This window comes from Procambarus clarkii, chromosome 58, assembly GCF_040958095.1.
Source record: "Procambarus clarkii isolate CNS0578487 chromosome 58, FALCON_Pclarkii_2.0, whole genome shotgun sequence".
In the NCBI taxonomy this organism is placed as follows: Eukaryota; Metazoa; Arthropoda; class Malacostraca; order Decapoda; family Cambaridae; genus Procambarus; species Procambarus clarkii.
Window position 1 is genome coordinate 20,973,238 of NC_091207.1, and position 14,046 is coordinate 20,987,283.

The window sequence follows — 14,046 nt, forward strand, 5'->3', positions numbered from 1 at the left end:
GTAGAAGAGGCTTTTGACTAATTAATATTTAATCTAAACCAATCCTTCATTACTAATGAAGAGCAAAAAGTTGTCGGTTCATACATTTACAAGTAAAGTTCGTGTGGATCCCATATAGATGGCTATGTCGCTAGTGGTAACAATGGCTCTTTCCTCCCGTAGGAATTATTGAGAGGTGCATCTGCTGCTGCTGTAGCACTGACAGCACACTTGTGTCCATTCTGCCGGCGGGCCTTCATGTACCGCAGCGACTTGAATCGTCATGTGAGAGCCCACACTGGTGAGAAGCCATACACCTGTCCACAATGTATGTACCGTGCCTCACAGAAGTCTCATCTTAATGAGCATATCAAGAGACGACACTGCCAGACATAGGTGTCAACTTGCATCATTATCTAAGGGGCACATTTGTTTTGTCAGTTGTCACTACCTACCAGTAATGCATTTGCTATTCGTGACAAGAGACCTGCACCTTTGCATATACAGTATTGCTGCACAAACACTGAAACTTCATTAAAATCATAAAAAGTATGTTTTATGTGTGTAAGATTCCTAAGACAATGGTTGTAGTTGATGAAATTGGCCAGAGATTGTTTAAGTAATAGGTTAATTATATTATGAGTTTGAGCTCTTGAATAATGCTCTGCTTTTTATAACTTTGTTGAGTACACAAGGATAGATACTGTTGGCCATTTTACCATAACTCTCAAGGAGTGAGATGCATGTCATGTCTTACTCTGTTCCTGATGCCCACAGTTCACAGCTTATTAGCAATAGTGTTGAACCAATGTTTGACTGGCCTAGCTGTTGCCATCAGTTGTCTTCTTGAATTTCTCAGGAATCCAAGTGGGTGGTAGTCTTATGGGGCAAGCTCAGGGCTGCACATTAGTTTTGTTAGAATTTCTTAAATGACTAATGATAGTATGATGCTGGTCTGTTTTGGAATTATAGTGTTGTAGTAGAGGCAGCACACTACAATCATTATGGTTCCCATTGTTGGGGATTGGAAGTCTTCTTAGCCCCATTGTACCCCTAAGCCAACAGCTGCCCTCTCCCAGGATGCAATACTTAATGGTTTCTTAACTCCAATGTACCAATTTACTGCTAGGTGAACAATCGCATCAGGTGTAAGGAAACTTGCCTAAATGTCTCCTGCACAAGAATTGAATGTGAACTACTTGGTTGTGAGCTATACATATATTGAACAAGGCACTCAGTGTTCATTTCTCACACTAATGTCAGAATGATTTTGCTAATTATCTTGAGAAACAAGGGTATAGCTCTGGAGACGAAATAAGGAATCGTGCAAGGATTAGAAACACTGGGAAACTAAAGGAAAAGGCCTAGTGTATGAAAATTAAGGATTAAAAATAGCTCTTGAAGTTAAATTAAATCCAGATGTTAGTGAATATGACCAGGCCTCCTGGTTGCTGGACTGGTCAACCAGGCTGTTGGACGCGGCTGCTCGCAGCCTGGCGTATGAGTCACAGCCTGGTTGATCAGGTATCCTTTGGAGGTGTTTATCAATTGGGGAAACTGCAGAATTATCCTAAAGTGTGTAAACATTTACTAAACAAGAAGGAATGTTTTAACAAAGATTGCCCAGCATTTCATATCAAAGGAACCAAATGAATAAAATAAAAAGAATGCCATTATGAATACAGCAACACCCATACATACCAAGGAGATTTTTTAGTAAGAGGAAGAGGAAAAGAATGACAAGAAATGTCAAAACTCTACCATCAACTCAGTCAAATGCTAGACAAGACACGGACAGTATGGCACACAGGGAGGCCTGGTCAGAGACCGGGCCACCAGGACCTTGAAGCCTGGAACCACTGCAAAATAACCTACCAGAACCACAGATGTTAATACTATGTAACATACCCAAATATGATAACATCTTTTCTATTTACCAGCATACAAGGTTTCAAAGCATGCAAAACAAAATCCACTTTATAACTGAAGCAAATGCAATGTTTACAGCTTTACCTGAAACCCTCACACAAAGGATTGTTACGACAATGAGATATGAATACCAGAATTATTTTTTTTTTTTTTTTTCAGATATGATAGGACACAGGCTACAGGGTGGGGTCAGTTTGTACATCACAGACTCACAGACATACTCATCTTGACAGAGCTGCTAAACACCAATTATATATAATCAATTATATAATAATAATTACTGTACTGTACTAACTGTTGAGCCTGATGCTTCACTTGTGGGCATTAAAATGTACTCATACATTTCACTCACTATTAAGTGAAAGTTAGAATAATTGGGTACTAACACCAACAAGCCAACATTCTCTATAACTCCAGGGCTACTATCTTGATGGGAAAACCCAAATTACAGTTGGGGATCAATAGGCCACCTCACAAGGATTCTTGGTGAACAAATGCTCAGTACTTCAAGAAGTAAAAGTATTGTGTATACAGTAAATGGTATTAGGGAATGTTACACACACACACTCAAAATATACTGGTCACCATTACTTCATATAAACAAGCATTGTGCAGTTACATCAGGGTGTAGCTTTTGATAATGATACAGATGTCAGTGATTTTGGTGGGTTAATGGCTTAAGGCAGCTGCTGGACTGAAGGCAAGAAAGAAAACTTCTTGGAGTGATTTGAGAAAAGGTGTGGCACAGTAACGAGGCTCACAGAAAACAGTCATGATACAAAGTGGCTTGGCTCCGTTCATGGCAGTAGGATGGTGCTTGATATTGCATATTTGCAGTTTCACTACTGCTCTTATCTTCAATCAACTGTTATGAATTGAAAGAGACCTGGAACATAGAGTTCTTGGATGACACATGGCAATTGTTGATGTTTAAATTTTGTCAGTGTTGGAACTAAGTTAATAGATCTGCTTATTGATTCTTGGGATAGGAATAAAGTTCTTTTAACACTAGTTGAACAATGTTCATTTGAGGATTATTTTAAGTTGGGCACATATTTAGGCCTCCCTCTTCTTTTTCTACTATTTCCTTCACTGTTTGACTTCATCTTTCTTCTCATTTCCCCTCTGATTCTTGGGGAACGTCAAGCATCTGAGCTGATGCTTGGCATTCGTCCTGGTCACTTTCACCATTATTCCTTTCTTTCATTCCCTCTAGCATTTGCTATGTCCTCTTAACTCTACTGCTCTCTTGATTCAGAATGATGTTACCTTTGTGTGTCTGCTTTTTCAGTCATTCATTTATTCCTCTACCACTCGTGTCTTTATAAGCAAATGGTACACTGTTCCATTTAACTCAACCTTCCCTCCCCCACCACCAGCATATTCATCTTTCTCTTCCTGATCTTGGACTTGTTACCAGAGTCTGTACTTTTAGGTGATTTTAAATGTTGGCATGCCCTCTGGGGCGATGTTCTAACAAATACCTGAGGCCATCTTTTAGAACCTTTCATCCTCTCTTCACCATTGTCTACTAAATTCCTGAGAGTTGACTTGTGTATCTTTTTCTGTGCTCCTCTTCCATTTAAATAGATATAATGTGGGAGGTCATCAATGACCTCTATAACGATGACCATTTCCCCATCCTTGTAACCCTTTTTTCTTTTCAGCCTCCTTTCTCATTCTCTTGGTGGCAGTTTGATAAGGCAAACTGGAATTGTTTCCTCCTTCTACACTACTCTTTCCAACTTATCAATTCTGCCTCCTTCAAGTTGTCATCCTTTTTTATGACGCCTTATTAACACGTTCGTTACCGGGCGGCAGGCGACCCGCCGCACACCTCAAGGTAGCCCAAGCTGTGCGCATGAACTCACCACCACCACCACCACAAATGTTTATACTTTTTTAGCTTTATGACCTAAATTTTTGTGCTATGTTGTTCAGTTCAGTATCAAATTGTTTGCAATAGAATGCTCTAAAGGCATATACAGTATGCATATAAAAACATATAAGTCACTTTTCTATACTGTAGACCTGGCGCGCACCACAAGGTAGGCCAAGAGCTCACCACCGCACAAAAATATTTATATAGTACTCTTTTCAGCTTTCTGACCTAAATTTTCAGTATTTACTGGATACAGTATAACCATACAGTATTTGGGAGGCATCATCAGTCCTTGAAGACTGGCTTGAAGCGGTTGTTCTTCCTATTCGGAAACCTGGTACTCAAGGGATTTTCTAGCAGAATTTTCGTCCCATTGCCCTGACGAGTTGCATCCACAAACTTTTTGAAAATATCACCAACTCTTCTTATCTTGAGGTTATCTTGAGATGATTTCGGGGCTTTTTAGTGTCCCCTCAGCCCGGTCCTCGACCAGGCCTCCGCCCCCAGGAAGCAGCCCGTGACAGCTGACTAACACCCAGGTACCTATTTTACTGCTAGGTAACAGGGGCATAGGGTGAAAGAAACTCTGCCCATTGTTTCTTGCCAGTGCCTGGGATTGAACCCAGGACCACAGGATCACAAGTCCAGTGTGCTGTCCACTCGGCCGACCGGCTCCCCTTCTTCTCTTCCTCCTCTCAATTTGGCGTTTGAAAGTGTCACAGCACAACTGATATTTTAGTGTACACGTACATTTTGACCTGGAAAAGGCTTATGACACTACCTGGAGATACAATATTTTATTCCAACTACATTCTTTTGACCTTCATGGCTATCTCCCAATCTTCCTACAAAGTTTCCTCTCTCTCAACATTTCTTTAAAGAGAGACTTGGTACCACTTTCTCTGACTTTTCAACAATATGAAGGTGTTCCCCAAGGTAGTGTTCTGTACACTTTTTCCTGGTTGCCCTAATGGTCTTCCTTCCTCCCCTCTAGCATTTTTTTTTTTGGCCTTTTATGTTGATGATCTCACTCCAACTTGTGAATTGATGCAGTGTTGTCCTGGGCCACCAATTCAATTCTGGCTTCAGGTTCTCCACATCTACTTTTTATGCTATGAGGTTTGCTCAGAAGCAGATCATTCTTCGTCCTCCCCATTGTCACCTGGGACACTGCTACACACACTCCCTCTATTTGCACTCTTCTCTCATGCTGTGTAAACTTGATTGTGGCTGTCCTGCCTACTCCTCTGCCTCTCCTTTGATCCTTCATCATCTTGATGCTCTAAAACATAAACTGGGTTGGGCCTTAAAACTGGTGTCTCGTTCATCCCCTACCCATGCAGTACTTTGTATGTTGAAACTGGCATCCTAGAGGATCATATGTCTTGCATTAATGATGTCCCTCGATAGAATTCCTGGTGAATCCGATACCTTCAAAAACACTTGTCTTATGTGGTTTTGTTGTCATATTGGCATCCTAAGTTATATTTAGCACCTTTTGAATATCCATTGACACTGATGGCGCTACAAAGTCTGCAGCTTAGTGCCTTCTTTTCATAATTACTTAGCACTGTAACCAGATTCCTACATGTTGGCCTAGACTTTACAGCCAGCCCTGGTTATCCTACCCAGGGATTGCTAGGAGTGTCAGTATCGACAAGAGTTCATCTTATGTGGTGGTGCCTCCATTTATAAAACAGGCATTTTTATCTTATTCATGACAGAGGTGAGCAATACTGTACTGTTTTGAATTCTAAGTTATCACAAGATACTAAGCCTCATGGAAATGGTATTTACACACACTCTGCATAGCTACTTAACTGAGGGAAGAAAATTAGGTATGAAATAACCCTCTTACACTATACTGTACATCCACATAACTTTACTGCTACCTCCATGACAAGCACACCACAACATTCCACACTCATTACATTCCACACTCATTACATTCACTGCTCAATATTCCAGTCTATACTCATCACCGTGACCTGTATTCATTACGGCACCCTTTTCATGTCTTAATTTATGCCGGCATTGAGGTTGCCTTCTTAATCGCTCTCATTTACAGTAATAAAAACACATTTCATTTCTCTAAACTTCTCTTCCACTCATACATACACACTCATACATACATATACATACATACTCATACATTCTAGAATTGCTTGTAGAAAAAATTTAATTGCTAGCTGTTCATTTCATGTACAACTTTCTTATGCTGTATCAATGTGTATCATGTTTATTATTTCCAAATTGTAGCCACTTTACATGTAATTCAGTGGATATTTATGATTACATGTGGGTATAATATCTAAATGTGAAGTTAATTCAAAGTTACACTTTTATATTGTGCCCAATGGGTGTATACATGTTGCTAGAGGGAACCCGCAATCTTGGTGGTGGTCACATCAGTCACATAAGTTCTGTTTAGCCTACCTGGGACCAGATGAACGACCAGGAGGCCTGGTCAGAGACCGGGCTTTAAGAATGTTTGTCCTCGGAATCACTGACAGGTACTGTATATGACAGGTATACCTGACTCCCCTCAGCAGGTGAGGGAGCAAAACCCCAATGGAAAAATATATGGCAAATGGGATGACATCATCACAGCAGTCAAAAGAACTTTAGCATCAACATCCTCCAGAAAGAAATGAAGCGAGAAAGGGGAGGTAGACCAAAGACTTGAGGACTAGGCCAAATCTAAGACCTAGGCCAGCAGAACCTGTTGCCATGTGAGATGGACCAAGTAAAATGCCCCCCAACATCTTATCAAAAGAGAGGGGCGAGCACCTTGGGCAAGACTGCTGTAGCAGAACTGGAGGGAACAAGGTCTTCATAATTGGAACCGAAGTAAGTAAATCCACACCCCTCACGGAACTTGCCAGCAAACAGCTCAATGATAATCCAAAAAATGCATGACAGTCACGAAGAGGGTATGAACCTTGTGGTCTTCTGCATTATTCCTGCACTGCACACCTGTTAATAGCTGACAACCCCCCTGGTGCACAAGAAAAGGATTCCAAACCTTTTTTTCCCTTCTAATATTGTTAAAATGGTCATGGAAAAAATATTAAAATTGTATGCGACATTGGCCATGATGAAGCTTGAAAGTCTCGATGATGTCACGATATATGATGACGGCACACAAACACTCATACCAAGACAGACATGCAGACCTAGGAAACAGGGTTGGTTCAACAGAAATTGCGAGAAGGCCAGAGATCAAAAGACACAAGCATGGAATCATTATAGAAAGAGGCCAAACCCCAAACATACCAGCGATACAAAGATGCAAGAAATAACTACACGTCAGTAAGGAGAGAGGCAGAGAGGAACTTTGAGAATGGTATAGCAGACAAATGTAAATCAGATCCAGGCCTTTTCTATAAATTCATTCAAAATAAGCTGCAGGTAAAGAATAATATTCAGAGGTTGAAAATGGGGGACAGATACACTGAAAATGAAAAGGAAATGTGTGAAACATTAAACGAAAAGTTCCAAAGTGTGTTTGTACAAAATGAGATCTTCAGAGAACCAGACTCAATAAGAATTCCACAGAACAACATAGAGCACATAGAGGTGTCTAGAGATGAAGTGGAAAATATGCTAAAGGAGCTAAGTAAGAATAAAGCAGTTGGTCCAGATGGAGTTTCACCATGGGTTCTGAGAGAATGTGCATCTGAGCTCAGCATTCCACTTCACCTGATCTTTCAGGCATCCCTGTGTACAGGAATCGTAGCAGACGTGTGGAAACAGGCTAACATAGTTCCAATCTACAAAAGTGGCAGCGGGGAAGACCCCCTCAATTATAGACCTGTATCATTAAGTGTAATAGTGAAAGTATTGGAAAAGCTAATCAAAACTAAATGGGTAGAACACCTGGAGAGAAATGATATATCAGACAGACAGTATGGTTTTCTATCTGGAAAATCCTGTGTATCGAATTTACTCCGTTTCTATGATCGAGCCACATAGATATTACAGGAAAGAGATGGTTGGGTTGACTGCATCTATCTGGACCTAAAAAAGGCTTTTGACAGAGTTCCACAGAAAAGGTTGTTCTGGAAACTGGAAAATATTGGAGGGGTGACAGGTAAGCTTCTAACATGGATGAAAAATTTTCTGACTGATAGAAAAATGAGGGCAGTAATCAGAGGCAATGTATCAGACTGGAGAAATGTCACAAGTGGAGTACCACAGGGTTCAGTTCTTGCACCAATGATGTTTATTATCTACATAAATGATCTACCAGTTGGTATACAGAATTATATGAACATATTTGCTGATGATGCTAAGATAACAGGAAGGATAAGAAATTTAGATGATTGGCATGCCCTTCAAGATGACCTGGACAAAATAAGTATATGGAGCACCACTTGGCAAATGGAATTTAATGTTAATAAATGCCATGTTATGGAATGTGGAATAGGAGAACATAGACCCCACACAACCTATATATTATGTGAGAAATCTTTAAAGAATTCTGATAAAGAAAGAGATCTAGGGGTGGTTCTAGATAGAAAACTATCACCTGAGGACCGCATAAAGAATATTGTGCGAGGAGCCTATGCCACGCTTTTCTAACTTCAGAATTGCTTTTAAGTACATGGATGGCAATATACTAAAGAAATTGTTCATGACTTTTGTTAGGCCAAAGCTAGAATATGCAGCTGTTGTGTGGTGCCCATATCTTAAGAAGCTCATCAACAAACTGGAAAAGGTGCAAAGACATGCTACTAAGTGGCTCCCAGAACTGAAAGGCAAGAACTATGACGAGAGGTTAGAGGCATTAAATATGCCAAAATTAGAAGACAGAAGAAATAGTGGTGATATGATCACTATGTACAAAATAGTAACAGGAATTGAAAAAATCGATCGGGAAGATTTCCTGAGACCTGGAACTTCAAGAACAAGAGGTCATAGATTTAAACTAGCTAAACACAGATGCCGAAGAAATGTGAGAAAATTCACTTTCGCAAACTGTGGTAGACGGTTGGAACAAGTTAGGTGAGGTGGTGGTGGAGGCCAAGACTGTCAGTAGTTTCAAAACGTTATATGGCAAAGAGTGCTGGGAAGATGGGACACCACGAGCGTAGCTCTCACCCTGTAACTACACTTAGGTAATTACGATTCAGGAGCATTCATAGAGAAATTGCCCCAAGGTGGTCACCATGAGCCAGCCATAAGGCAGGAGTTGCCATGCAGATATTTTTTACATATTCCACTATCTCTATTTAGTTTCCTCTGTTTTTGTTTCAGTAATATTATTATATAGTGTGTCTTTTGAGAAATTTATATAATTAAATGTATGGAACATCAGAATGCTTAAATATATTAATTTCACTAAGATGCACACTATATTATTTGCTTACAACGATAAAACATTCTGTTTTTGGTGTTGTCATATTGTATACACACTTTGGGAGTAGATGAACTCCCAGAACCCCATCCAGGTTCAATCCAGGTACAGTATATATAACTACTGTATGTACATCTTGATGCACAATTATGAACCATTAAACCATTCTGGTGGGTACGGTAATCTCATAACATGTGGTCAGAGTTCAGCCGAGGTCTGCATGTCTTTTGTGAAATTATAACTGCTCACATTAATTATATAAAATTTTCTCAGCATTTCTAATGTTTTAGTATGGTTATTCAAGTGCAATGATAAAACAGGCTGTCAATAATGTTATTTGTATCAAAGAAAGTGTAGATCATTGGTACACAAATATATTTGTTTGCCAGATGCCAGATATTCGTATTCCGGATACCAGATATATTCGTATACCAGATACCTGATATATTCAGATACCAGATATATTCAGATACCAGATATAGTTGTATACCAGATACTACATATATTCGTATACTAAATACCAGATATACTGTATTCGTATACTAAATACCAGATATATTTGTATATCAGATACCAGATATATTCGTATACCAGATAGCAGATATATTCATATACCAGATACCAGGTATATTCGAATACCAGATACCAGATATATTCGTATACTAAATACCAGATACAGTATATTCGTATACCAGATATATTCATATACCAGATACTGTACCAGATATATTCGTATACTAAACACCAGATATATTCGTATACCAAATACCAGATATAAAAATTTACATAAATTATTGTTTCCCTGGTGAGTGGTGTGGTTGTTGTGGGTGTTTATTCACCTGATTCAAACATGGGCTCGGGGTTATATGAATCACATGTAATCTCCTCTTCGTCTTTCTGTTCATGATCGTCATCATCATCATCATCATCATTCTTCTATATGATCATCTCCCTTGCCCTTTTCATCTTCTTGATCCTCATCATAGTTGTCTTGTTTCACCTGCTGATCCTTATGAAGAACATTTAATGTCTGCTGAACTGCTTCTTTCTTCTGCGTATAATTTTCTCCAGTTACAGTCAACACTCGATTGTAAATTCTTGCTTATGAACCAGAATTCTAGTCTCAGTCTCAGCTACAGTCTCAGTCAGGATTGTTATCAGTTAAGGCAGCTCTGAGTTTGTCAAGTGAAGCTTCTTTAAAACCAGCTGTGCGAGCTAAATTAACAATTTTGCACTGAATCTCTGGACAAAATAAGTGAAGCAACATTTGGCTGGTGGAATTTAATGGAATAAATGTCACATTATGGAATGTGGAATAGGAGAACTAGGCCATTCACAACATAAAAAGTATGTGAAAAAGCTCTCAAGAACTGATAAAGAAAGTGATCTAGGAATGGTCCTAGATAGAAAACTGTCACCTGAGGACCACATGAAGAATGTTGTGGGAGGAACACATGCTACAGTTTCCAATTTCAGATTCACTTTTCGATACATGGGTGACAAAATATTTATTTGTTAATGGTCTTTGTGAGACAAATTGGAATAAGTAGCAATTGTACAGTGCCCATATTTCAAGAAGCTCATCAATAAACTGGAAAAGGTGCAAAGGCATGCTACAAAATGGCTTCTGAAATTGAAAAACAAGAGTTTCAAAGAGAGGGTAGAGCCGTTAAATATACCAATGCTTGAAGATAGAAGAAAAAGAGGCGATATGATCACAAAATAATACGTAATAAGAATCGATCAAATTGACAAAAAGGAATTCCTGAAACTAGCATTCTCAAAAATAGGAAGTTATAGATTCAAGCTAGTGGTGGCCGGTGGCTGAGCTGACAGAACCCTGGACGCGTGATCCCTGTGGTCCCTGGTTCAATCCCGGGCGCCGGCGAGAGACAATGGGCAGAGTTTCTTTCACCCTGGTGCTCCTGTTACCTAACAGTAAATAGGTACCTGGGAGTTAGTCAGCTGTCACGGGTTGCTTCCTGGGGGTGGAGGCCTGGTTGAGGACTGGGCCGTGGGGACACTAAGCCCCAAAATCATCTCAAGATAACCTCAAGATAGTGAAACAACGGTAACTCCCCCCCCCCCCCCCCCCCCAAACAGAGAGGTAGACAGTTGGAAAAGGCTAAGTGAGGTGGAGAGGGAGACCAAAACCATCAGTGGTTTCAAAGCATCATATGACAAAAGAATGCTGGAAAGACAGGACACCATGAGTGTAACTCTCATCCTGTCATTACACTTAGGTTGTTACACACATATACTGTATACAGGTTACATATACTGTACATACATACCGTGTTATCTCTTGTTTTCCCCATGTTGGTTCCGGAGATCAGTGTCACTGCAGCCCAGGTCTCTGACCAGGGATATACTCTAGCTCAATTCAGCAGAGCCCAATCTTTACCAGTATTGGAAAAAGCATGTTAAATGTTATTAAAAATTTTATACACTGTAATAATGATCGTGTGGAAGGTTAGATAAATGACAAAGTTTATTGCCCGGTAATAACCAGTTCTGTGTGATAAAAATGTTATCAAAATACCTTTGTTACTAGGAATGGAATGCAGCATGCTATCAAATTGTGTTGATAAGGGCAATAATTACAGAAATACATAACTGTTGCTCAGGTGAGACCTATCATGGGGCATCAAAACCTTCTGTAATATGGGGTCATAACAATCTGAGGAGTGTAGATGCTCTGTCACAAATATTATTGTTATTAACATGTACAAAATCATGTCATATATATGAGTTAAACATTACCAATTATTTGTATTTGTCTAGTCATAATCATTGCAGATTTTTACATAACAACTGTTATAAATTTAAAGGTACTGTGTCAATCATTTTTCATATTGATGTGACTTTCAATAAATGTAAATTTAATTTTAATGTAGTTTTTGTCATAACCTAATAATTTGTACAAAATATGAAATATTAAACCTTAAGAAAATGAAAATAATTTATTTAGTCTTAGTATCATACATTATTAAATTCTAGGTGCCTCAGGCAAAAAATAATTGCTTTGTTCATTAATAATGAATAGATGGGTGTCGTGTTGAGTATCTTTAACTATCTTTCCTATGTTACTCCCCTATTTTGTCCAGGATGGTGCCTCCCACCCTATGAAAATGGGAAGACAGTCATTAATGGCTCAACTTATGGTTTCCTGTAGTTGGGGTCAGGTAGCCTGTTACTGAGGTTCCCCCTAGGTCAGTTACTGATGACCTTCGCTACGATGCTAACCACAACAGTTGTCTAATTCCGAGTACCTATTTACTGCTAACTGAACAGAGAAATTAAATGAAAGGAAACATGCCAAACCATCTTTGCTCCAACTGGGATCCATATATACAACAATATACTGTACAACTAAGTGCAGTGCAATTGGCTGAATTTACGTGACACCTCTTACAATAAATTCTCCATATATTTGTATAAACAGCAGGAATTGTAGAGACTTGCAGCAGTCATTTTAGTTTTGTGGCACATCCTGCCACTCATTTACACTAAACTGTGATATATTTTTCCCAATGTAGTTTGTGGATTCTTGAAATAATAAACCTTGTACAGGTATTTTATTTTTTACTCATTTTGCCAACATTTGTCTTTTGAGACAAGTCTTTCTTGGTGTTATTTTTACCTAAGCATCAGCAGTTCACTATGTCTACATACCACCTTGCCAGTTTAACTAGTGAACTTAACCCCTTCCTTCTCCATGGGACACCCCCCTTTTTTTTATTTGTGGTGAGGGGATTGTATGGTCCTATGACCTGGAGGGCAGTCAGGTGTGGCTTGTTGAGTCACTCTTCTGACCAAAGAATAGGAGACAAGCCAACTTACGAATATAGAATGCTGCTTAGAAAACCTCACAAACCCTGCCCTAAACATCTGTCTTAGTGACTTTAACTTAAGGCACCTGAAATGGAAATAAAGGTGACAAATACAGTTGTGCCAGAGAGAATCCCAGAAATCAGCAAATGAATAGTCACACACAAATGACATATTGCAGATTGCCAGCAAACAGTAGACCCAACTAGAAAAGAAAATGCCCCAGATCTTATTTTTATAATGATGAACTGATTAGGGACATAATGATTATGAATACTCAGTACATGTTATTCAGATCACAACCTAAATGTAGATCAAACATGCATGAGACTTGCCAGTCTCATGCCAGTCTCATCCAAGAGAAGGAGAATTCAACAACTTGTTTTAATAGCAAACGGATTAACTGGGAACAAATAAACCAAGACCTTGCAGAAATATGCTGGGAAAGACATCTAGATAATGCAAACTAACCAGTGCTTTGAAAAATTAGGTACAGTAACACTAGAAATGAGTGCAAGTCACATACCATTAAGGAGAAAGATAAAAAGATGCAAACTGAAACAAGAAAGGCATTCCCTCTATAGGCAAAAAAAACAAGAAACATTGCAAAACATCTCAAATGCTCCACTCTATCCCAAGAATGACAAAGAAGGCTATGTAGAGAAGTAGAAACAATTGAGCTAAAGTTGCAAAAATCACATAAAATCCAGGAGAGGTAAGGAGACAACCTGTTGATGATTTTGAGGATTAACATTCCCACAGCCTGGTCTCTGACCATAGGGTGACTGAACTTTCACAGATAACAACAAAGAAATGAGTGAAATACCGAGGCTATAGTATGATTGTTTTCAGCGAACCCCTGAACACATTGATGAGTAATGATCCAAACAGATTGTTTATGAATGTGACACCACCATCGAACCATCTATCAGATGTTACCCTAAACCCCACTGGACTTCGAAGTAGCCATAGACAGTACGCCCGTGCACCAGGCTTGGGTGCCTAGAATTCAATATCCATCAAGCATTACAAAAAACACTATCACAGGCCATAAAATTATTTGGAG

At 39.2% G+C, this 14,046-nt stretch overlaps 1 protein-coding gene across 6 annotated transcripts in view; it reads left to right on the plus strand.

The window, feature by feature from the left end:
• The window catches only part of LOC123767905 (protein abrupt), a 119,053-nt gene that overhangs the window by 82,434 nt on the left and 22,573 nt on the right, over positions 1-14,046 (plus strand). Inside the window, exon 7 of one of the 6 annotated variants that reach the window (XM_045758007.2) lies at positions 163-12,041. The exons of 4 other annotated variants lie outside the window; for them this stretch is intronic. In XM_045758007.2, the coding sequence (XP_045613963.1) occupies positions 163-375 (213 nt within the window). In that variant the 3' untranslated portion in view covers positions 376-12,041. Of the gene's footprint in view, positions 1-162; positions 12,042-14,046 lie in introns of those variants that run through there. One more of the 6 variants, XM_069306654.1, reaches the window with a different exon arrangement.